At 41.7% G+C, this 26,425-nt stretch overlaps 1 protein-coding gene across 1 annotated transcript in view; it reads right to left on the bottom strand.

Annotated features, from left to right (window-relative positions):
- The window catches only part of msh3 (mutS homolog 3 (E. coli)), a 274,896-nt gene that overhangs the window by 170,861 nt on the left and 77,610 nt on the right, over positions 1 to 26,425 (bottom strand). Inside the window, exons 9-13 of the mRNA XM_060843997.1 lie at positions 25,580 to 25,692; positions 22,832 to 22,946; positions 15,423 to 15,507; positions 14,196 to 14,305; positions 10,748 to 10,880 (exon numbers count right to left, since the gene is read on the bottom strand). Of these exons, the coding sequence (XP_060699980.1) occupies positions 10,748 to 10,880; positions 14,196 to 14,305; positions 15,423 to 15,507; positions 22,832 to 22,946; positions 25,580 to 25,692 (556 nt within the window). The remainder of the gene's footprint in view (positions 1 to 10,747; positions 10,881 to 14,195; positions 14,306 to 15,422; positions 15,508 to 22,831; positions 22,947 to 25,579; positions 25,693 to 26,425) is intronic.

Genomic DNA, 26,425 nt, shown 5'->3' with positions numbered 1-26,425 from the left:
AGGGAAGAGGTGAGGGAGGAGGTGTGGGCGCACGTTTTACAATTCCTGCGGTAGCAGGGGAAGGTGCCAGGATGGGAGGGTAGGTTGTCGGGGGACGTGGACCTGACCAGGTCGTCACGGAGAGAACGGTCTTTGCGGAAGGCAGAAAGGGGTGGGGAGGGAAATATATCCCTGATGGTGGGGTCTTTTTGGAGGTGGCGGAAATGTCGGCAGATGATTTGGTTTATGCGAAGGTTTGTAGGGTGGAAGGTGAGCACCAGGGGCATTCTGTCCTTGTTACGGTTGGAGGGGTAGGGTCTGAGGCGGAGGTGCGGGATGTGAACGAGATGCGTTGGAGGGCATCTTTAACCATGTGGGAAGGGAAATTGTGGTCTCTAAAGAAGGAGGCCATCTGGTGGAACTGGTCCCCCTGGGAGCAGATACGGCGGAGGCGGAGGAATTGGGAACACGGGATGGCATGTTTGCAACAGGTAGGGTGGGAAGAGGTGTAATCCAGGTAGCTGTGGGAGTCGGTGGGTTTGTAAAAAATGTCAGTGTCAAGTCGGTCGTCATTAATGGAGATGGAGAGGTCCAGGAAGGGGAGGGAGGTGTCAGAGATGCTCCAGGTAAATTTAAGGTCAGGGTGGAATGTGTTGGTGAAGTTGATGAATTGCTTAATCTCCTCGCGGGAGCACGAGGTGGCGCCAATGCAGTCATCAATGTAGCGGAGGAAGAGGTGGGTGTAATTACGGAAGAACGACTGTTCTACGTAGCCAACAAAGAGACAGGTGTAGCTGGGGCCAATACATGTGCCCATGGCTACCCCTTTGGTCTGGAGGAAATGGAAGGATTCAAAGGAGAAGTGGTTAAGGGTGAGGACCAGTTCGGCCAAACGAATGAGAGTGTCGATGGAAGGGTACTGTTGGAGACATCTGGGGAGGAAAAAACGGAGGGCTTGGAGGCCCTGGTCATGGTGGATGGAGGTGTAGAGGGATTGGATATCCACGGTGAAGATGAGGCGTTGGGGCCCGGGGAAACAGGAGTCTTGGAGGAGGTGGAGGGCATGGGCGGTGTCTCGAATGTATTTGGGGAGTTCCTGGACTGGGGGGGATAGGACAGTGTCGAGGTAGGTAGAGATGAGTTCAATGGGGCAGGAGCATGCTGAGACAATGGGTCGGCCAGGATGGACAGGCTTGTGGATCTTGGGAAGGAGGTAGAACCGGGCAGTGCGGGGTTCCCGGACTATGAGGTTGGAAGCTGTGGGTGGGAGATCTCCTGAGGTGATGAGGTTCTGTATGGTCTAGGAGATGATGGTTTGGTGATGGGGGATGGGGTCATGGTTGAGGGGGCAGTAGGAAGACGTGTCCTCGAGTTGGCATTTGGCTTCAGCGGTGCAGAGGTTAGTGCGCCAGACTACCACTGCGCCCCCTTTATCTGCTGGCTTGATGGTGAGGTTGGGATTGGAGCAGAGGGATTGGAGGGCTGCGCGTTGTGAGGGTGAGAGGTTGGAGTGGGGGTAGACAGGTTGAGGCGGTTAATGTCCCAGCAGCAGTTGGAAATGAAGAGGACGAGGGCAGATAATAGGCCAGCACGAGGTGTCCAGGTGGATGCAGTGTGTTGGAGGTGGGTGAAGGGGTCCTCGGAAGGTGGGCGGGAATCCTGATTGTGAAAGTAAGCTCGGAGACGGAGGCGACGGAAGAATTGTTCAAGGTCACGGCATGTATTAAATTCATTGATGCGTGGACGGTGGGGGATGAAGGTGAGTCCTTTGCTGAGGACTGATCATTCGTTCTCAGTGAGGGGGAGGTCTGGGGGGGATGGTGAAAACTCGGCAGGGCTGGGAGCTGGGAGCTGGGATCTGGTGTGGGTGTGGAGCTGGGAGTGGGGGCGGAGCCTGTAACTGGAATGGGTGTGATGGTGGGGAGAATGGGGGTGGAGTCATGAGCAGGGGTGGTATTCCCCTCAGGGTTCTGGGGGCCGGGAATGGTGACAGTGGGATCTGTGAGGGGGCGTGTCAGCAGAATGCAGGTGAGTGTCGCTGGTGGGGGCAGAAGTGGTGGTGACCACGGCAGTAGGGGTGGCGGAAGTCACTGAGCGTGTGGCATCAACGATGATGTGAGAGGCGGAAGTGATATCACATGTGATGCATGAGGAATTGTGAGGGGTGGAAGTGGTTGTGGAAGTGGTCATGATGGGGGCGGAAGTTACATCATCAATCAGCTTGGGGGTGGCAGCCGCATGGCTAATGGCGTCTGGATAGTTTCTGAGGCCAGGGGAATCTTCTGGAATGTTTGAGGAGTGCTGGTTATGGAGGTGGGTAGATTAAAGTTTGTTGTACTTACAATTTTTGATGTTTGAGATGGAGTTGAAATACTGTGTGTTGAGAGTATGAATTCTCCTGAGGCTATAGTAAGGGAGGGGTCCTTTGCAATTCTGAGAGAGTGTGGCCCTCAGCTGAGGCAGGGCTGACTGTAGAGAGGTTAGGTGCCGGCTCATTGCTGCAAGTGTGGAGCGGAGGATCTTGAAGGAGAACTGTTGCTGGTGTTTTTGAATCTGTAGTCTGTACTGTTTGTCCTGTTCAGGTCCAAACTCTGCTGGTTTAAAGGTGGTCCGGAGTCCGTGTGGGATGAGTTGGTTACGGAGGCAGGCACTGAGGAAGCAAATGTGGCTGTGGTAACGAGTTCGTTTCACGACATGGTTGAAGAGCTTCAGAGCAGAGGAAATGGCCTGGGAGTTGCAGTGGGAGAGGGACTCCCTGAGATTCTTGTAGAGAGAGGAGGAAAACTTCTTCAAGGCAGGCATCCTTGCAAGAGGAGCGCTTTAGGGAACATCTCCAGGACACCGCACCAATTAACCACACCGCCATGTGGCCCAACATTTCAACTCCCCCTCCCACTCTGCCGAGGACATGGAGGTCCTGGGCCTCCTTCACCACTGCTCCCTCACCACCAGACGCCTGGAGGAAGAATGCCTCATCTTCCGCCTCGGAACACTTCAACCCCAGGGCATCAATGTGGACTTCAACAGCTTCCTCATTTCCCCTTCCCCCACCTCACCCTAGTTCCAAACTTCCAGCTCAGTACTTTCTGCATGACTTGTCCGGACTTGTCCTACCTGCCTATCTCCTTTTCCACCTATCCACTCCACCCTCTCCTCCCCGACTTATCACCTTCATCCCCTCCCCCACTCACCCTCTATGCTACTTTCTCCCCACCCCCACCCTCCTCTAGCTTATCTCTCCACGCTTCAGGCTCACTGCCTTTATTCCTGATGAAGGGCTTTTGCCCGAAATGTCGATTTTACTGCTCCTTGGATGCTGCCTGACTGCTGTGCTCTTCCAGCACCACTACTCCAGAATATTGAAAGTTCTTGCCTATTCCCATTAAAATTAGCCTTCCTTTAATTTAGAAATTTAACTTTTAGACCAGATCTATCCTCCATAACTATTTAAAAACTAATAGAATTATGATCATTTGCCTCGAAGTGCTTCCCCATTGACATCTCAGTCACCTGCCCTGCCTTATTGCCACGTTTTGCTCGTTCTCTACTAGGTACATCTACATAAATGAATAAGAAAACTTTCTTGTACACCTGAAATTCCTCTCCATTTGATCCCTTAACACTATGGCAGCCCTAGTTTATGTTTGGAAAGTTAAAATCCTCTATCATTACCACCCTATTATTCTTACAGATAACTGAGATCTCCTTACAAATTTGCTTCTCAATTTCCTGGTGACTATTGGGCTTCTATAGTACAATCCCAATAAGGTAATCATCCCTTTCTTATTTCTGTTCCAAATTGTTAACTCCATTGGACATGTTCCCTGGAATATCCTCCTTAAGTACAGCTATAATGTTATCCCCAATCAAAAACACCACTCCCCCTCCTCTCTTGCTCCCCTTTTGACCCTTCCTGTAGGATCTATACCCTGGAACATTAAGCTGCCAGTCCTGCCCATCCCTGATCACATTTCTGTAATTGCTATAATATTGCAGGCCCATGTTCCTAACCATGTCCCAAGTTCATCTGCCTTACTGGTCAGGCCTCTTGCATTGAAATAAATACAGTTTAATCTATCAGTCCTACCTCATTCTCTGCTTTGCTCCCACTCGCCTTGCTCGCTGTTTTTACGAACTACACCAGCCTCAGACCGATCTCTTTCCTCACTATCTCCCTGAGCTCCTCCAGCCTCCTTACTAGTTTAAATCACCCCAAGCAGCTCTGGCAAGTCTCCCTGCCAGTATATTAATCCCCTTCCAATTCAGGTGCATTCACCTTTAGAAGACATTCTAATGATCCAACAACGTGAATCCTTTTCCCATGCACCAGCTCCTCAGCCGCACATTCATCTGCTCTATTTGAGAATGTTCTGCATCTTCTCCAAGGCATCCTTGACTCTGGAACCCAGGAGACAATACTCCATTCTGTTGTCTCACTGTTGGCTTTCTGTCTCTGCCTCTGACTAGAGAAACCCCTATCACAATCAATCGCTTGGAACCTGATGTACCCCTCGTTACAGTACCGCCTGTCTCAGTACCAGAAATATGGCAGTACTTGTTTGAGAGGAGGATAGCCACAGGAGACTCCAGCACTACCCACCTACCTCTCTTACCTTTCCTGGAGTAACTCATCTATCCATCTGTATCTGCGATTTTTCTACCTTCCTGAAAGTGCCATCCATCACCCTCTCCCAGCTCCTGTAGACTCCTCAATGCCTCTAACTGCCACTCCAACTGGTCCATGCAATCCGATAGGATTCACAATTATACACACTTCATGCAGACATAATCGCCAAGGACATTGAAATTCTCCCTAATATCCCACTTCTGGCAGGAAGAGCACATCACTCTATGAAAGGCCATCTTTGCATCTTAATCCACACACCCCTAGAAAATAGCACAGTCTTACTGTTCTAAAAATACTACTCTGGGGAAACTTGGTATCTATGTCTCATATTTTTATGCAAGTTTAATCTGGAGACCGATCTCTATAAAACATATAAACATTACAAAGACACCCTACTCATTATTGTAGATTTACAAAAAAAAAAGGTATCATTATACTTTAAACTAAAAACACTTAGTTCTTGCTCTGCAATAAGTATCTTCCAATACGGAGGTTTCTCCAAGGTCAGTTGTGATTTTCACCATTTGTTTACATAGCTTATGACTGAGAATAAGTTAACAGATTAAATACAACATAGGTAAATGCAACATTATACATTTTGTAAAAAAGACAAAAAAACAGATTTTTTTCTTAGAATGTGAAGAGACAAATAGTTCAAGAGGAATTTGGAATCCTATGCACATTACAAAGAATTAGCAGATGTGTCAAGTATTAGTTAAAAATCACACAACAGGTTATAGTCCAACAGGTTTACTTGGAAGCATAAGCTTTCCGAGCACTGCTCCTTCGTCAGGTAGCTGTAACTATTGTATGAGGCTAGAATTACTTTAGAGGAATGTGACAAAAGTTCACCAGCTTCATTCCCAAAGATTGCCCATTGAGAGATTGAGCAGAATTGACCTATACTTCCTGGGATTTACCAAAACAAGACATGATGTCATTGAAACTGGGCAGGGTGGATGCTGGGATGCTGATTTCTCTGGCCGAATAATAAAGTGTCAGCCCATTGGTGCTGAGATGCTTTTTGGAGGATGATGAATCTTTGGAAATCTCTATCCAAGTGGTGAGCATTCCCCTTCAATGAGTCAACTCAGGACTGAGACTGACTACTCTTTGGAGAATAAATGAAGAAAGAGAAATGGGTGTTATCTGCATATTTATTAGAATTATGTTTAATTACATGCATTCACTGAGGACTCACTGGTGAGACGGGGAGAAGGGAGAGTGGGTTAGGTGATGTTTGAGGAGGGCAGGTGGGGCCATTGTGGAAGGAGTAATCATACTGTGGACTAAAGAGGCACCAGAGTTTACCTGCTGGTTTTCCCCTGAGGTGGAGGACCTGTAACCATCTCCAGCAACAGCTGGAAGAGGCCCTTTAATGACCACTTTAGAAACTCAATTGGCTTCAGGGCGAGCACACCATCTACTGCCTTCTTAAAAGTAGATACAGAACAATCTACTTTTCTATCTTCTTTACAAAATGTATAATTATCATAATGAATGCACGGCAGGCACAAGAGGCTGAATGGCCTTCCCCTGTTCAAATTTTTTGTGCCCTGCTTCCCACCTCATGCAAAGTTGTCGACAGTAGAAAAACAATGGGCACTCCAACTCTATCCTTACCTTGCCATTTTACAGACTTCCCCTCTCCCCCATATCTCAGCACATTCCCAGAGGGCTAATAAAATCCAAACCTTGGATTCAAGAGGCAAAATACTATTTACATAGAATTAGCCCTATTCAAGTTTTATAAAGTCCCATGAAAGAGTCAAAAGTCATGCTGTCAGTTGCTCTGTTACAGTTACACAAAACAGCTTTCAGAAAATAATCAGTTTCATCAGTATTTGCATTACCAAACTGCAAAGGTTATCCTACACTGGTTTACATCTTAGATGGGAAGCAGGTCAACAAGTAGTGAATTACTTTTGCATAATTTCTGTTTTACATGAAGCATGAATTATTTCACCGATTAGTAATTTGGATGACATTTGTCTGGAAGTGTGCTGTTTCATCTCTTTCTCAATTTGTAGCTGGGTCTACAACTGTCATAGGGAGATAATGAAACACAAAACACTTAGGACATCATAGCACAACAATGTTAAATTAATGTTTCAAAGATTAGAATTTCTATAAAATTTGCCCATTTACTGGAGTTGTGTCAAAGGTTCAAAGAACTCAAATGCCAAGTGGAGTTTTTGTTTGGATGAGAAGGCAGGACTCCAGATGGGGCTCCCACAGTTCTAGTGCCAGCCACTGTTCCTATTGACCATCATGGTTCCACCTCCTGAGAAATTTTGGAAGAAGCTAGCTCAGAAGTGGGGGACCAAACCCACAAACAGAAGGTATTAAATTGAGGCAATATAATTTTGACGCAACTGGAATTTGACATGCTGGGGCAGAATGAAAGCCTAGCAGAGTGGAGTCCCACCTCTGTGACAGGTTCTGGGATTTGGAGGAGAACGCGGCTTGGGCTTTTTTTTTTTAAGATCCGCCCAGCAGTTCTCATTGAAATTGACGCCAACCACCATCACATACATAACCCCCAATTCGCCAAACCTGCATTTGCAAAGGTGAAACAACCAGACCTCCAGCCACAAGAGATATAACTGAACCATGTTCCCTCAATAATAATGATTTGGCAGACACGACTAATGTTTGAGTACATATATTAGTCAGTACAAGGGTACTGTACTTCTGTCTTGAGACACCGTCTCTCTCTGGCCTGCAAAAGTGATAGCATCTCTAACCAATCTCTCAAGACTGGACAATCACTGATTAACTGTGCAGTCTCTGGAGCCCTCCTATGGTGTTCAACTGGATAGCGTGCGTCCTCCCAAGCCAGAAATTAGCCAAGTCTGAAACCACATTGGGTGTCAGACAGTATTTGTGAAGAAAAGGATAGGAACGCAGAGTACTGGGCGAATGGTAAGATTCTCGGTAGTGGAGATGAGCAGAAAGATCTTGAGGTCCAGATACATAGATCCTTGAAAGTTGCCACTCAGGTTGTTAGGGTTATTAAGAGGACATATGGTGTGTTAGCCTTTACTAGTAAAGGGACTGAATTTCGGAACCACGAGGTCACGCTAAAGCTGTACAAAACTCTGGTGCAGCCACACTTGGAGTATTGTGTAGAGTTCTAGTCATCGCATTATAGAAAGGATGTAGAAGCTTTGGAAATTATTCAGAGGAGATTTACTAGAATGCTGCCTGGTATGGAGGGAAAGTCTTACAAGGAAATGCTGAGGGATTTGAGGCTGTTTTTGTTAAAGAGAAGAAGGTTGAGAGGTAACTTAATTGAGACGTATAAGATAACCAGAGGATTAGATAGATTGGACAGGGAGAGCCTTTTTCCTCGGATGGCAATGGCTAGCACTAGAGAACACAGTTTTAAATTGAGGGGTGTTGGATAATAGGAAAGATATCACAGGTAGTTTTTTAACTCAGAGTAGTAGGGGCATGGATCGCACTACCTGCAACAGTAGTAGACTTGCCAAACTTAAGGGCATTTAAATGGTCATTGGATAGGCATATAAACAAGAATGATATAGCATAGGTTAAATGGGATTCAGATTGGTTTCACAGGTCGACGCAACATTGAGGGCCAAAGGGCCTGTACTGCGCTGTTGTGTTCTATGTTCTAGTGGTGACAAGGCTCAATTCTACTACTAAGGTCAGGATCCCATCACCTGGTACATTTCTGTGTCCCTGTTTAAGTGTACTGTGGGGTTGGGCACCAAAACACATCCAGCTATGGGGTTTTCTGTTATTTTCACCACACTGACATGCTAGATATTCCTGGTATTTTTATTTTCACTTAATTCTTGCCTAAAATAACATGCACACTTGAATTCCTATTTGTTTCTCATTGCAAGGTTCACTTTCAGCCAGACCATGTGAGTCATCAGCAACACTGAGAACATTTGTATTTAACTGAAAGGATATCCAATTACAGTTCAAAAAGTCAAAACATTTCACTGCTACCTGCACCTTACGATCATGCAAAAACCAGGGTTTCATCCAAATTAAACCAAGGTCCCAGTAAATTTCAAAGTCACAATTTTCATAACATCTCAATGCTGAGCAGGCTTCCACAGCACTAACTTACTCATACACACAAAGATTATTCTCTCTGCTTCTTCCTAATAATTTACAAAGAATATTACTAAAAAAAAATTTCTCAAAAGCTTTTCAACTTGAACTGATCAGGAAAAAACAACAGCAAGTGATTGCCACGGTTGCCGTGAATGGACATATTTTTTACAGCCTGTGTATTAATATATATAACTTCCAATACACAGAAGCTTTTCACACTTTGAGCCCAACTGACAATCCTAAAGGCCTGATTTTTGTTTTGGGAACCTGGGTTCAAATCCTGTCATGATTCGAAATCAATTTTAAAAATTCTGATATTAAGTGTCTCATAATGACCATGGATCCATTATCAATTACTAGACAAATTAATCTGGTTAACTAATGTCCTTTAGGGAAGGAAAACTGTTACCCTCACCTGGTCTGACCTACATATGAGTCCAGACCCACAGCAATGTGGGTGACTCTTAACTGCCTCTGGGTAATGATGGATGGGCAATAAATGCTGGCCCAGCAAGAACCACTCACATCTCATGAATAAAAAAGTTTGGCTTTCAGCATAACTCTTCACACATTCAGGATTATACACTACATGCTGTTGAATTATTTCAACCAATATATAAATTAGAAGAGGTAAGCTATCTACTGGATTTGTTAAAGTGTATATTAAACCCAAGGTCATACAGTTTTATTTTCCAACGATACTGATAAAGGATACTGAGGTGTGACACAGTCCCACGACTGAAGGCGTTTATGCAAGATGAGATTGAATGGATCAGTAATATCAAAGTTGAATCCTGCGTATCAGTGAACCCACGCAAGGGATCACGTCTTCCTTTTGGACTCTCAACTAGAAAATGAAAGCTACAGAACTGAAAAAAAGGTCTTTTCTCTGCAAGGAAAGATCAAGTGGGATTGTGGGGTATACATGTCGGCTATACAAGTCCATGTTACTTTCCATTGCATTCAAATAGATACTTAGACAGTGGCACCAGGAATCTTTTGAGTTCAGAGAAACCTGACTAATAGCAGCCTTGGATTGGTCTAGCTGAATCTTTACACATACATCCAAACAAGAAGCATCACTCACTATTTCACTCTGTGATTGTAAAACTTAGAGAGACTTAATAAAAATAATTTTAATACAAGAAAATGTCACCTGATCAGCTTCGGAATTGAATATCAACCATTGCTGTGCAGCCAATGTCATGTCATGCTAAAATCAAAAGAACTGTGAGAAGTAACTCCCAATCATTTTGGATCTGGATTTTTGGTCTATAAAGTTAATTATCTCTGATCATAACAAGCAAGATACTGACATACCATTCACCCTGCACTTGCCAAACTCACAACATAGTGTCCAACATTAAATGTGATTTTGCAACTGGACAACATTTGCTGGATAATCCTGAATGTGTGAGGAAGTTCACTGACAATGGATTTAGGATTGCCAGTCAGGTTCATAGTGTACACATGCACCACACACAAAGAATTACATTTGAAAAATTATTTTCATGTGTAACGTGAATGTTTGGCACCATTACAAGGTCTGTGGGCCAAATGGGTCACTCATATCAGTGAATCCGTGTGAGGGACCACTTGTTTTCCTTTTGGACTATAAAATCAGAAAATGAAAGTTGGCCACTGCTACAGACAGAAAGAACATTTATAAACACTGCTTCTGCTACAACTCAACAAAATAGGTGACAGCCATTCACTGGCTCATTTCTCAGGCCTGACTAACCAGAGCCAGACTCTATCTGCCTGGTTTAAAATTTAAACATAGCTTGGCTGTTAACTTCCAGACATTTGCTCACTGGTACATTCTCCATATCAAGACCTCTACTAATCATTGTCTACTTTTCAACCAGTCAGCATTCTCCTCACATTTGGTTTCCCTCTGAATTGGTATTCTTGTGAATTTTTCTGATGACAACAAGTTGAAAAGCTTCAACAAAATGCGTCTTTTGTCAGCAATACTTAAATTTTACAATACCAAATGATTGTTTTCAAAAGTGATACACTCCTCTAAAGAGTATTTTGTTCATGTACCTTCTTGTGATAAATACTACAGATTCCTCTCTCCAGATCCGGGAGCTTAGACAGGAGCTTTTCGGTCTTTGACAGGACAATGGATTCTGATGACAGAATTTCAGTGACTGCATCCAAACGAGCATTAATTTCACTTGAAGTGCAAAGAGAGAATTGAAGAAAGTCAATGATGACTCAAAAAAAAATTATAATAAGCTAAACAGTTCTATTGCTGGAAATCAGGCGAAGATGAACTAAGAAATCAGGTGACAAGTACATCCAGCTGCCTCTCGCAGAAACACAATTCCTTCCAGGCTGTATCGCTACATTTTAATCAGGAAGCAAATTAGTAGTGCTTTGTGATATAAATGGGACACTGATATTGCTCACATCTGGATTGTGGTTCAAAGAGTATATTCATGCTTGAAAGGAATGGAGATGCTTAAAAACACAATGCAGTCATCACAAATTGACAACAGCAATAATTTTTTGATGCAATTCTGATTGAAAGTTATTTCTAACTTTCATGCAATCAAAGGATGAGTTGCACACTCAAATTAAAAAGCATTCACAGATTTTGCATCGTACAGAAAATGGAGATTTATTTACCCTTGTAGCTGCAGTTAATATTACTGCATATGCTCCGTGTTTAATGGATTGCATTATAATGAGACATCACTAAAATCATGAAGGTCATACAGAAAATATATAAAAGAAGCCTCTAAAAAAGAACATCCCTACAGTCCTGAAAACGAAAATCAGGCATACAATATTCGAGGTCAATTTGACACCGAGTTAGAAAATGATTTAATGAACCAAAGTTGGTACCAACAGACAACAAAATCCATGCAAAATTAATTAGTTCACTTTGACTTTGTGTCAAGGGATTTAAGAGTTGAAATTAAAGTTGAACAGCAGCACAAATCTGTAATCATCTCGTCAATTCTGATCATAAAAAAATCAGCAACTAACATGTTAATGATCTTCCTTGTTCCAAGCTTCAACTTTGTAACTAAATTAGATTGGTTCTCAAAATACAGACAATCCTCATTTGCCCCCCCAAAAAGGTGATAGTGGTACTTCTCTTTGAACTGCTGCACCACTTGTGTTCACATTATTTCCAAAACTTTATTAAGTAGGGAATTCAATGATATTGATCCAGTGACAATGGAGAAGTAACAATACATAGCTTGAAAATGTGTTGCTGGAAAAGCGCAGCAGGTCAGGCAGCATCAAAGGAACAGGAGAATCGACATTTTGGGCATAAACCCTTCTTGAGGAAGCTGCGCTTTTCCAGCAACACATTTTTAAGCTCTGATCTCCAGCAGCTGCAGTCCTCACTTTCTCCTAAGTAACAATACATGTCCAAATCAGTTGGTGAGTGAATTCAAGATAGTGGTCTTTCCTCCATGCTGCCACATCTACTGCAATAAAAACATTGCAAAGGAAGGAGAGTAGTCAAAATTACATTAATAGACCTTTGGCATACGTTGAAAAGTGTGGTGCTGGAAAAAAACAGCAGGCCAGGCAGCATCAGAGGAGCAGGAGAATCAATATTTCGGGCATAAGCCCTTCTTCAGGAATGATTCGGGCTTATGCCCGAAATGTCGATTCTCCTGCTCCTCGGATGCTGCCTAGCCTGCTGTGTTTTTCCAGCACCACACTTTTCAACTCTGGTCTCCAGCATCTGCAGTCCTCACTTCCTCCTAGTGGACCTTTGGCATACGTTCAGTAAATAATACATGAATTGACGTCAGCAATGTGGATATTCATTCCTGTAGCAGGGACACATTCGAAGATGCTTTGATGCAGATGGTGTCAAATTTCAAATGCTGTTGCGGCCACTTTATCGAGAAACATTCACTGTTCAGCATCACATTTCTGACATGTATCTTACAAATGCTGAATGAAATTTATTAGATTTTCAGGGAGTCAAGAAGTGAGATACTTAGCACTGCCTGTTCTTGTTGGCTGGTCCACATGAGTTTCTATGGAATGATGACTCACAAGATACTGAATTAGCTGTTTTGCCCCATTGTTTTCTTTTGCATAAAGTCTTCAAAGTTGGAGATTTTATCACATTCTTTTCTCATCTCCTCACATCTGATTTCCTCATTGTTGCTCTCCACAGAATCAATTCTTCTGATCGGATCAGCAATAGAGACACAAATGTCTAAATCCAACAGCTGACACTCTACCTGTCATCCTTGTAAGAGGCTTTGCCAGTTCTCCTGCTTTTTGGATGCTGCCTGACTTGCTGTGCTTTTCCAGCAACACACTCTCAACTCTATCTGTCATATGGTCAGATCACTGGCTTCTCCACTCATTCAATCCAAAAGAGATAATCAAGTAGCAAAGCAAGTTACACCATGCAGAGCTACTTCCAGATACATTTGACTTAATTTCAAAAGTGCCATAAGATTGTAGATAATAACAAATTTAAAATAAATAGATGCAATCTCTAGTTATTGCATGAGTGGACCTCTCCAAGTTTTAATTTGCCTATTGTGCAATACTTATGGAGAAAACACAATTCTCTTTGTAGTCCATCGCTGTATGCAACATTTTACATCCACACATATAAATGTTTTCTTTGGTATGCAAAAGAAACTGGAGCAACTTCCCTAGCTGAAACAGTAGACAGATCTAATGATCAGTTCTTACACAATTTTCTCAATCCTTTAAACATAAATTAATTTAAATTGTAAGCAAGCTGCTATTATTATATAACTATGACAAAGGCCGTAATGACAATAAAGCAGAAACATTGAAGAGCCTCTTCTGCAGATATCTTATCCTCTATAAAACACTGCTGAAAACAAAATCATTCCACCCACAACAGACTGTTACTGATAAAAAGAAGAATTTTCACTAGACTGCATTGTACAGCACAAAAGGAGACTGGGTTCATCATAAACAGGATAAAAGAAACAGTTTTTAGTGAAATGATCTGGACTGCCAAAATACCTACCACCTACAAATGTTTTCGACTACAATTGCCCTTCTCATAGGCATGTACACACAACTGCCATGAGGTGTAGCATATTTAACGTAGGTCTTAAAACATTAAGAGGTTAATCGTCTCCACATGCAACTGTATTAATGCCCAAAGTTACCAACTCAGTTGTTTGCATCAATCCTTAAAAAAATTTGAAGCACGTCTTTAAAATGATTGCAGATCAATCACAATCCTTATCCTTCTCAGTCCAAAGTAATCATAAGCCTGCATCCCATTAAGTGATTACAAATCCACATTGTTCTGAGGTAAACATGAGCCTACACTACACAAAGATAGTTTTAAACCTGCATCACATGAAGGTAGTCATAAATATACATCATACTGAGGTAGTCATAAAACTACAGAGCACTTCCAGGATTTATTCTGAATTTTAATTCCAGTGAATTCAATCATCTAGCTTCAACCCAACTCTCAATTAGTCTCAAAACTGGATAACAAACTAAATCTCACCTTGCTTTTGTTAAAGGCTGTGCCACCCATTTCTTCAGAAGCCGCCTCCCAAAGGAATTCTGGGCATGATCAAGTACCCAAAGTAGACTACCTTTTGTCGTGCCGGTGGTCTGCCCAGAGAAAGATTAGACATTAGATTTTGCAAATTTTAATTTTACTTTTCAAAGAAACCTCTGTTTTGCATTTTCTTTCCCTATCACCCTTCGGTTGAATTCCTAGTACATAATTGAAAAGTTAAGCAAACATGGCAATTTTTCAGCAAGGTGAATCTGAATTTTCACTATAAAGTCAAACTTCCCAAACTTGAAAGTGTAAGTTCAAATCTGAATATTAGTAAGGTTGCACTGTATATACACAGTAATTATTCAAAACCAAGGACATCCAATTGGTTCAGCCAGTCTGAGCTAAGGAGAAATAGCTAGATTGAATCCTCAACCTATGATAAGTTAGTTGATCAAAACTAAGCTAAGATGTCTTGATTGATTTCAAAGCCATGCTTACTTGATGGAAACGTTTATCTTACTTATAACTACTAGCCCCTACTGGAAGAATAAGTGTGTAACTGAGAAGGGTGCAATGTCAGATTTCCACTGTGAAGCTGCAGTGTTGACTCGCCTGCAAATACAAAATGTCAGGATTTAAAGATCAATAGTGGCCACTTAGACATGGCACCCAGAAAATCACAAACTTAGATTCTTGAGACAAATTCCAGATTGTCAAATGGCAGGCTTTGAATTAGCACAGCAAGGGTGGTCCTTGTTAAACAGGTTCAGGACCAACCAGGGCACCTATGCAGCTAACTTTCACCACTGAAGCCTCAGTACACACTCCTTAACTTTTTGGGGAGGGACACAAACAATGCTACACATTGCACCCTTAACCAAGGGATGTCCCCTCGCAGACCAATGGCAGAGTAATCACCTTAGATTCAGCAAGCAATGACAGCTATCGATGGGTTCCTGGTATTTGCATTTACTAAACAAAATAATAAGTCACACAAACATTCCTCGTGAACGTTGCTGCATTTGGTTGACTGTGAAATTGATAAACAAGTGAATACTTTAATATAAGAAATCGGGATGTGGTGAGTCAATGGGAGACAAGAATACAATTCAAACCTGTGGAGATTCCATTCATTGGCTCATTGCCAAGTTAACCAACAATAATCCATCCATTGCTGCTTGAGGGGAATGAGATACACCATTTCTTTTGACAGTTTACTCGTACCTGGTTTTGTAAAATTTCCAAGTTCTTCAAGGTCGTTCCATTGATTGACATGCATGTGGAGTCCTCAGAAAATTTGCTCAATTTACTGGAGAGGGTGAAACAAACAGTCACAAATAATTGTTGAACATGCCCAGAAAAACACACATACATCTATCATTTCTCTGTTATCTGGTCAAAACCTCACAGTACAAACACTAGTGCTCCTTTGGGGCTTCTTTAAGACATTTTCTGTCTGTATTCATTCACTCAGTCACTTGTTTCTAGTTCACCAAGAACCAATCCTAAGCTCCTCCGAGCTAAGCTGCCAGGAAATCCATAAGACCAGTGCCCATTATGCAGTGTATACTCCTCATTTACTCTCAACTTACAAAAGGTTGGGCAGCTAAAAGGGTAAGTTAGCTTAATGGAAGTTTAAAAGGACTCCAAGCACACATTAGTTGTTGAATTTCAGAAGAAACCCAAAGTCTCAATTTCAACAGAAAAAGAAAGTGCACCTCCCTAGCACACAGTACTGTCAAGCTTCCCATGCTTATCCAACTAGACTATTAAATTTACATCTTGCACATTTTATAGAAACATAGAAACTAAGAGCATGAGTAAACCATTCAGCCCATTCAATGGCTGATCCTCTATCTCAAGGCCATATTTTCACAATTTTCCCATTCCCCTTGATGCCTTTTGAATCTAAAAATGTTTTAATCTCTCTCTGAAACATGTTCAGTACCTTTTGTAGTAAATTCATACTACCCTTTGTGCAAAGAAATGTTTACATCTTAGTCCTAAATGGATCACCCTGATCCTGTCAGCATAACCCCTAGTTCTAGAATCTCAAACTAGGAAAAACATGCTTTGCTCTTGCGTCTAATCTGTGCAGCCCCATTAGAATTTCAAACAGATCCTCACGCATTCTTCTCAACACTCGCGAATATTGGCATAATTGAATCAATCTCTCTTGATAGGTCAGTCCTGCCATCCCTGGTATTAGTCGAGTGAATCCATACTGCCCACCCTCTCTGGGAAGTGTTGTCTCTTGGGTAGTGAGATCAAAACTGCTTACAATATCCATCTGATCATTCATACATTGTGGCTTTTATTACAGTATAGTTCACAGGTTTACAGGACCACAATGCCATCTTCAGCGCCACAGGTCAGTCCAAAGTCTACTCAGACAGCTCTATTTTTCTTTTCATGGGATAGGAGCATCATTGGCTACAGCAGCAATTATTGCTGATCCCTAGTGCCCTGGAGAAAGTAGTGGTGAGCAAACTTCTTTTACTGCTATAGCCAGTGGGAGGTGGCAGCACCAACTAGAGACAAAGTCTGTGATAGCATAGAAATTGCAATATAGTTCCCAGCCAAGATATTTTATGATTTGGAGGGGAATTTGAAGATGCTAATGTTCTCACATGTCAATTGCCAATCTTTCTTGGTGATAGATGGCACCAGTTTGAAAGATCAATGGAGGCCTGATTTGTTTCATCAGTGCACTTTGTGAATGATACATATTGCCACTATTGGAGATCAGTGGTGGATGCATTAAGTTTAAGGTGGTGGATAGGGTGCCAATAAGGGGGATACAGTTCAACAACATTCAAGAAGCTAGTAGCCATTCAGGAACGTTATGAGCTACAGAATTCTCAGCCTCTGATCTGCTGTTGTAGTTGGTGTTACATGGCTGGTTCAGTTCAGTTTCTGGTCAATTGTGAAGATGCAAAATTTGGATTTATTTTAGAAAGTCAGTCATAACCAGCAGCTAGGATGTCAAAGCACATAAACTAGGAGACAGGCTGAGCCAATGTACAGAATAACCTGTCAAACTGTCTACTGGTTCAAAACCACACCAGTTCAGCCCCATAAAAGGTTTGTGCAAAATGCACACACTTTCTTTACAGTAATTACAAAGTAGAGACTTGGTATTGTCCTTCGGGAGGCAGTACAGGACCACAATTATCAGTCCACCAGTGCAAACTGTGCTGTGGTGACTGCTTACTTCTGGCTTACTCCAAAAGGACCTCTATGTCTGATGCTGGGTACCAACATGTCAATGTATACCCCATTTGCAATGGCCACATGAGCCCCACATCTACAGGCACTGGCATCCAATATGTGCCAGGCTCTAAGAACCCTGATGACACATGCCCAATCCACACACAGGATGCTTCTACATTTCAGGCTGCTCCAGCAACTGTCATTGTCATGCTGCTGCAAGGACACGGTGCACTCAAGGACACACTCCCAGCTCATGGAGTGGAGACTTTCTGGTCAACACACTCTGGCCTGGTTGTCAATCTCAGACCAAGCTGGCATAGCCTGGTTTCTACACCATTCCTGGGAAAAGAGGAAGTGTTGCCTCTGCATCATCCCAACCAGCAAGACTTCCAGGTCCATACCTGAACAACTGGGTACAAATACCCTTTATCTTCCACGTCCAACACAATGTCAGGAATCATCCAGGACAGCTACAGCCTGACACGACTTGTCCTGATGCACAAGTGCCATTTAAAAATGGCACAGATGCAGTGAATTCTGGGGTATCCACTGAATAAGAAGTTGTTCTGGGAACTGGTAAGACAGGGTTGGAATCCAACACAAGGCATGTTATGGGAGTGATGGAAGTAGACAATAAGGGGAGTTTGTTTAAATATGTTGAGAAAACTCACCAAGCCTCACGGGGAAGTCTATGCAAGAACATGCAGCATGAAGGACGTGGAAGATATAGAATGTAGGGAAATAGATGGTGACATCTTGAAAAATGTCCATATTACAGAGGAAGAAGTGTTGGATATCTTGAAATGCATAAAACTGGATAATTCCCCAGGATCTGATCAGGTCTACCCTGCGGGAAGCTAGGGAAGTGATTGCTGGGCCTCTTACGGAGATATTTGTATCATCAATAGTCACAGGTGAGGTGCCAAAAGACTGGAGGTTGGCTAACGTGGTGCCACTGTTTAAGAAGGGTGGTAAGGACAAACTACAGGACTATAGTTCAGCGAGCCTGACGTTGATGGTGGGCAAGTTGTTGGAGAGAATCCTGAGGGACAGAATGTACATGTATTTGGAAAGGCAAGGACTGATGAGGGATAGGCAACATGGCTTTGTGAGTGGAAAATCATGTCTCACAAACTTGATTGAGATTTTTTTGAAGAAGTAATAAAGAGGATTGATAAGGGCAGAGCAGTAGATGTGATCTATATGGACTTCAGTAAGACGTTCAACAAGGTTCCCCATGGTGAGTAAGGTTAGATCTTAGAATACATGGAGAACTAGCCATTTGGATACAGAACTGGCTTGAAGGTAGAAGACAAAGGGTGATGGTGGAGGGTTGTTTTTCAGACTGGAGGCCTGTGACCAGTGGAGTGCCACAAGAAACGCTGCTGGGTCCACTACTTTTCATCATTTACATAAATTATTTGGATGTGAGCATAATAGGTACAGTTAGTAAATTTGCAGAATACACCAAAATTGGAGGTGTAGTGGACAGCGAAGGAGGTTACCTCAGATTACAACGGGATCTTGATCAGATGGGCCAATGGGCTGAGAAATGACAGATGGAGTTTCATTTAGATAAACGTGAGGTGGTGCATTTTGGGAAAGCAAATCTTAGCAGGGCTTGTACACTTAATGGTAAGGTCCTAGGGAGTGTTGCTGAACAAAGGGACCTTGGAGTGCAGGTTCATAGTTCCTTGAAAGTGGAGTCCCAGGTAGATAGGATAGTGAAGGAGGCATTTGGTATGCTTTCTTTTATTGGTCAGAGTTTTGAGTACAGGAATTGGGAGGTCATGTTGCGGCCGCACAGGACATTGGTTAGGCCACAGTTGGAATACTGCATGCAATTCTGGTCTCCTTCCTATTGGAAAGATGTTGTGAAGCTTGAAAGGGTTCAGAAAAGATTTACAAGGATGTTGTCAGGGTTGGAGGATTTGGGCTAAAGGGAGAGGTTGAATAGGCTGGGGCTGTTTTGGAGGGATATGGGCCAGGTGCTGGCAGGTGGGACTAGATTGGGTTGAGATATCTGGTCGGCATGCACAAGTCGAATCAAAGGGTCTGTTTCCGTGCTGTACACCTCTATGATTCTATGACTCAAACTGAGCCAAAAAATATCTAAGATTCAGACTTTTATCCAGAAGGCAATCACGTTCCTTAGGTTAGGGTCTTCTGACTTGTTCCATGATCAGTTTCAGGAGGATGGAGCTGCAAATGAGGTAGGTATAGGATCAAGAAGGTACAGGAACCCCCTCATCAGAGCAATGAGAAATATTCAAGAGGGTAATAGTGAGAGCGCAGGGCCAACATATTCCCATAAAGGTGAACCAATAAGCACAAAGAACCCTGGATGTCAAGATAAATACTGGATCGGATAAAACAGCAACGAAAGCTTATGGCAGACACTGAAGGTTCGATGCCGTAGAAAGTGCAGAGTGTTGCATAAAGAAGGAATTCAGTGAGCAAAGAGGGAACATGAAGAAAAAAAGATTAAGGAAAATTCAAAGCATTTTATTGGTACTTTAAGGACAACAGAACCCAATTTCCTTTATAAACAATCCTCTGCAATTTCTATAATCCTCTAGGCCACCTGTAAAGTTAGTGTTTCGGGACCAGTCCAGGATCAGCATTTAGTTCTGAAGGAGGGTCACTGGGCTTGAAATGTTCATTCTGTTTTCTCTCCACAGATACTGCCAGACCTGCTGAGTTTTTCCAGCAATTTCTAGTTTTGTCATTGTTTCAAGGCAAGGAGAAAATTTAGAGGGGATTTAAGGAATTTTTTTTTAAGTCAGAGGGTTTTGGGCATAAGTAACTCACTCCCTGAAAGGGTGGTGGAGCAGCAAACCCTCAAGACATTTAAGAACTCTTTTTATGGGCACTTGAAATGTCATAGCATATGTGGTTATGAGCTAAGTGCTGGGAAATGGGATGAGAATACATGGATGTTTGATGACCAACACGGACACAATGGACCAAAGGGCCTCCTCTCGTGCTGTAAAAGCTCAATGGCTCTGGAATCTGTATGGGTATAGTCCTGTAACAAAACATGTACCGACAAAGAATATCATAAAATACCACTTCTGTCGGAAGTGTACAGCAATAATGATGGGTGATTTTAACAATACACATGCCCAGGACAACAATTAATTACCAAATCCACTCGCAATCATCGAGATTCCTGCTAATTCCAGTCATCTGCATGCTTTTGCAGGAAAGATATATTCACTTAGGGACAAAAACAAAATCTGAAAATCATTTAGGTTAAAATTGAATTTTTAATGTGGTAAACATCACAGGTTGTTGATAATCAGGCAGAATAATTACTTGGCTTAGAGCTTTTTAATGTCTTCATCACCTACATTTAAGAAACTGCTACACCATAGTGATCAATATTCAAAGCTGCTGAATTCAAATCCACTTTTTTTATTTCAAGTTCATAATTTGTGGTTTTATTTGCATTGCTTCAGAGTAAGTATTTGATCATTTTTGACAAGAGAACAAGGATTTGGTTGTATTCCATTACATATTGATTCAAAATCCAATTAGTTTTGTTTTTACAGCTGATATTAAATAACACTAGTTAATAAACAAGGCAAGGGTTCAGTTGCCACTATTTCAATTATGTATTAGCAGCAGAGTAAAAAACTTACAAATCATACAAGCAAAGTCATACACTGAAACACTAATATTACAACTTTGTAGCAACTTACACACATTCAGATGCTTTATTAGAGAAAAAAGTAAAATAACTGAATGGTAAGACACCACTTCTGAGGGTGAGAATGTGTCCTTTGCAAATGGGTGGCAAGCAACATTACATGGCTGACAGCCTCTGTCCATAGCCTTTCTCAAGTGGCCAAATAAAACTTCTTCATGGGTAAGAAAGTCAGTGTTCTTAAGCCTAACCTTGTCCGTAGTACTCAATCACACATTTCATCGTGAATCCCTGGACAATGAACAAAAGTGCTAGCCCTAGTGGATTTTCCTATGCCTCATCTCACGAGTGCAGAAATCAATTGCAACTGGCCCAACCATCATCTGACTCATTTCAGTCCTGGATCAAATCTGGGGCTTTGCTGGACAGTATGCGAGGAAAACATGGAATTATTAGCCAAAGCATAGAATACAAGAGCAGGGACATTATGCTGGAACTATACAAAGTGCTGGTTATGGTTATCTGGAGTACTTTGTGCGGTTCTGATTACCACATCATAGGAATAAAGTGATTGGACCAGCGAGGGTGCCGAGGAGGTTAACGTGGATGCTACCGGGCTGCAGAGTTCGAGCCATGAGGAATGATTGTAAAGGCTAGGGTTCTCTCTCTTGGACCAACAAAGGTTATGAAAGGTTATGAGGGGACCTGATAGAGATGTAGAAGATTGTGAGAGACAGAGTGTTTTACAGTACAGAAAAAGGCCAATCAGCCCATTATGCCGAGCACTGGTCAATCTATTTTAGTCCCACTTTCAGCACTTAGCCTGTAGCCTTGCATGTTATGGCATTTCAAGTGCTCATCTAAATGCTTCTTAAATGTTACAATGGTTCCTGCTTCTACCACTTATCAGGCAGTGAATTCCAGAGACTCCCTCGGTGAAGAGAATCTGCCTTAAGCCCTCACTAAACCTCCTACCCCTTACCATAATACAATGTGCCCTGGTTATTGACCCCATTACTAAGAGGAGTAGCTTCTTCCAATGTACCCTATTTATGTCCCTCATAATTTTGTACCTCAATTAGCTTTCTCCCCCACTCCCCTTAGAGCAGAGAAGGCTAAGGAAAACTGTATGGCCTATTTAGTCTCTTCTCATTACAGCCCAGGCAACATCCTAGTGAATCTCCTCTGAACTCTCTCTAAGGTGGTTAGGAAGACACTTTTTCCATCAGTGCAAGGGTCAATAATCAGGAGGCAAACATTGAAGGTGAGAGATAGAAGACTTAGCGGGGAGTTCAGGAGGGTTTTCTCACTGAGATGATGAGGAGAATCTGTAACTCAATCCCTGAAAGGGTTAGAGTCAGAAATCCTCCAGGAAATCAAAGTAGTATTTATACATTTAATTGCATTGCCATTGCCTCCAATACTCTGGGCCAAGAGCTGGAAAATGGGATGAGTATAGTCAGATTTTTGTAGACCAGCATGAATACAATAGAGTTTACGGCCTCTCGCTGTATTGTAAACATCTATGAGTCTGAATGGGTAAATATAACAATTAGTGTACTTAATGAACAAGTCATTAGGGAATTTTGTCCTTGACTTTTTTTAAAAATTCATTCATGGGATGTGGGTGCTGCAGGCTAGACCAGTATTTATTGCTCATCCCTAATTGTCCTGGAGAAACTACAAACATGATCGGATTGCAATAAGCTCAAGTGTTGTTGTGAAGCTGAAAAGAAATGAAAACACGTGTCCAATGATTTTCCAAGCTCACCTCAAATTATGTAGGACCTTCTCCAATCTGAATTCAGATAGGTATCTGATGACAGCTGCCAAACATGAAACGACTGGCATCTCCAAATTTAATATTATGGACAAATGTTGTGATTCTACAAAACAAAAAAATTAATTTCTCCTGTACAACAGCATAAAACAACACATCAATCTCCAGTCACAGCAGCACTGTAAAGTCAAACTTGGCAAAAGCTACCAAGACAGATCGAGAAACCCTGGGAATTAACAGGGAATCTTCATTATTACTTCTTCAGAAATACAGTAAAAATTTAAAAAAAAACTCCAATCATCTCCCAGCTTCAATTCAGTTTGAAACATTTGCTTTGAGAAAAGAGAAAAACTGACTGACCAAATTATGGAGCGGGGGGGGGGCTCCTGGCAGAGTGGTAGTGTCTCTATGTCTGAGTCAGGAGGCTTAGGTTCAAGTCTGACATGCTCCAGAGGTCTGTGATAAAATCCCTGAACAGAGTGACGATTAAATATCCAGAAAAATAATCTGAACTACCCCTTCCCCTCCACCACCATTAGCATATGTTTATGACATAGCAAGGATCTCAAAACGTTAGTTCGTATTGTTCCCTTGAAGGAAAATGAGAGTGTAGCATCAGAAGTTATAGAATTGGGCGCTGGTACCCAATTTATTCTCTGAATGATACTTGAATACACACAACAGAGCATATCATGGGAAGAGAACATTCATCCCATTATCCCTATTTGTCCCACAGGTCATTGAGCTCTTTATGTACTTAGATGCTCCACGGAGCCTTCTGGGAGGAAGATTACTGCTGTTGTCAACTAATATTCCCAAAGACTACCCATCCACAGACTTCAGCAATTCAAACTTGTTTTGCTATTCTTTATACATAAGCCTTTCAGTAAAAAATTGTTTGCATTTGGATAGCATCCTTAACATGGAAAAACATTCCAAAGTACTTCTCACAGGCAAAGCCATAATATTTATTCCAATTTACAACAACATTTTCCCTTCTGGAACTTAAATCAATATAAGATCACATTCACTTGAAAAAGCATAGATCAATTTTTAGTCAAAATCCAATTCATTTGAACCTAGCGACAATCTGCATAGCTCAACAATCCAGCCCTGTCAGCAACAGAATTCCAAAAGAAAACATGTGGGCTGTGTAGTGGCTGGAATGATGTCAGTCAGTTGGACCTCAGAATATTAATTCCCTGATTGGAGCTGTTAATCTGGTCCACTCAGGAAGCCCTAGCTGACCGATTTAAACAGGAGTGTCAGAGGTTCTGTTCACTCGGAGAGCTAGCTCTGAGGGACCTGGGTCAGTGTCAAGGACTCTCCACATGTAAATAAATGGTGACTTGGTGATGGGATACCAGCCTCTGTGGAGTCATTTCAGTCCGAATCTTAAAGCATTGACCACTACCTGAATCCGAAAAAAAAGGCCAGGTCACTGACTTCATGTCACGTAAATATTTATAACTCCTTTAAAACGTTTCTATGTACTTCATGTCAACAAATTTTAATAGCCAAATAGCATTAAATTTTTCAAGGCCAAAAATCTACCATACTGTTTTTATATTGATTTCACAGAAATATTTACAGGAGTTTGTCTGCAGCTCATACAGTTTCAAAACCTATAACACAAGCAAACCCTATATTAAATGTCCCTCCAAATAAGTGCATTAGCTCTCACCGACATAAATTTGCCCCACTGTTCTTTATTGAGAGATAGAATAATATTTATTGAACCACAACTACAAGGAGCAAAATGCTACTAATAAAAAATTTAGTGATGATGTGATTTAAGAAGAAATATCAAGATTTGAAAAACCAAAGCAAGTAGATTATTAAACATGTTCTTGGAATCTAGAAACAAAAAGACCAAAGAGAAACATATTAACTGTCGCACAAAATTTGAATAACAAAATTATATCCTGTATATCCAATTGTTCTGACAAGCTTAAGTTCTGACACTGAATGGACTTTAGAAGCTACTACTTAACAGTTATGGAGGGAGAATTCAAAACATTCAACATGATCAGGCAGATTGCAAACTCAGCTGATTCATCAAGTTCTGTTCACCCATTATCCATCTACTCACTGACCTACATTAGCTCCCATTCCAGCAAACGCTTTATTTGAAAATTCTTGTGCTTATTTTCACTTTCCTCCATGACCTTGCTCTTGGCTACACTCACTGATGTTCTACAGTCCAAATGCCCTTAGATATCTACATACACCAAATTATTACCTCTTGTACACCTCCATTTTCTTGCTTCACCATTTGCAGCCTTCAACAGTCTAAGTCCGAAACTCTGGAATTCACTCCCTAAGCCTGTCTATCTCTAACTCTGTGTTTATGATACTTCTTTAAAGCTTACCTTTTTTGGTCACATGTTCAAATATCCTTTTAGGTGTTTCATTGTTAGATTTTGCTCGATAAGGCCTCTCTGAAGCACTTTGGGATGCTTTATCGCATTAAATATAACAATACAAATTGTTATTGCTAAGTATTCTGTGGAAATAAACTTGCAAGTCCTGTGTTCACTGTTGCGAAAGGATCTCTCAATGACAATAGGCCAGTTAAAAAAAATCTTAGTTTGCAAATTCATGTCTGTTTAGAGATCCTGCATGTTGAAATATCAATCTACTGTGTAGGACATTGCACAGGTACTGTTTAACACAATTGTCAACAACAGTGAATCCTTAATAATGGCTTTCTTTACAATTTAATGTAATGTACAGTACCTGAAACATCAGAAGTTCCATTTGCATAGAAGTCAGAGGTCACCTGGAAAGCGTGACTATATTCAAAATGAATACTATCCATCCTCTCTACACGAATTCTGTCATCACGTAAACTGTAAGAAAATGTAAAAGGATAATCAATTATGCGCTTATGTACACTAGCAAATCTGTACAGTGGAAAACACATTGTTTAAATACTGATGATGTACCAGCTTTATTTCAAGTTGGGAACACTCCATGAGGAGAAAGTACTGCAGGTGCTGGAGTACCCGAGTTGAAAAATGTGGAGCTGGAAAAACACAGCAGGCCAGGCAGCATCCGAGGAGCAGGATTCTCCAGCACCACATTTTTCAACACTCCATAAGGAGCCCAGAAAAACTAACACAACTCGAAAATTAATGTTTGCAAATTAAAATGCACTTTTGCAATCAACCAGCTATTACAAATACAATATAATGCAGCAGCCTCTCTCTGAATTCATCACATTTTTTACAGCATGGAATGACTCATACAGAAAATATGGGCAAGCAGCAACTTTAACACATATCTCAAGGTTGTATTTCAAATGACTACCCTGGCTCAGTAAGTAAAACTCTCATGCCTAAGCCACAAAGTTTTGGGTTCAAGTTCTACTCCAAAGCTGGGAGTGTTAAGATAAAGGCCATAGCTCAGCTGTATTTGTGGCGTATCCTTTAGAAAATACAATGTTCAGCTGATGAAGGTAAACAATGTGTCATTTAAAAGTTGAAAATGTGTTTTTGGTGAGGAAAATTTGCAAACTGGAATCTACTGGTCAGTTTCAAACTGCAACTCAAAACAGAGGATTTTAGAATTCCTTTGATATAT

The sequence above is a fragment of the Hemiscyllium ocellatum genome, chromosome 2, assembly GCF_020745735.1.
Source record: "Hemiscyllium ocellatum isolate sHemOce1 chromosome 2, sHemOce1.pat.X.cur, whole genome shotgun sequence".
In the NCBI taxonomy this organism is placed as follows: Eukaryota; Metazoa; Chordata; class Chondrichthyes; order Orectolobiformes; family Hemiscylliidae; genus Hemiscyllium; species Hemiscyllium ocellatum.
This window is presented reverse-complemented; position numbering and strand designations above follow the sequence as displayed.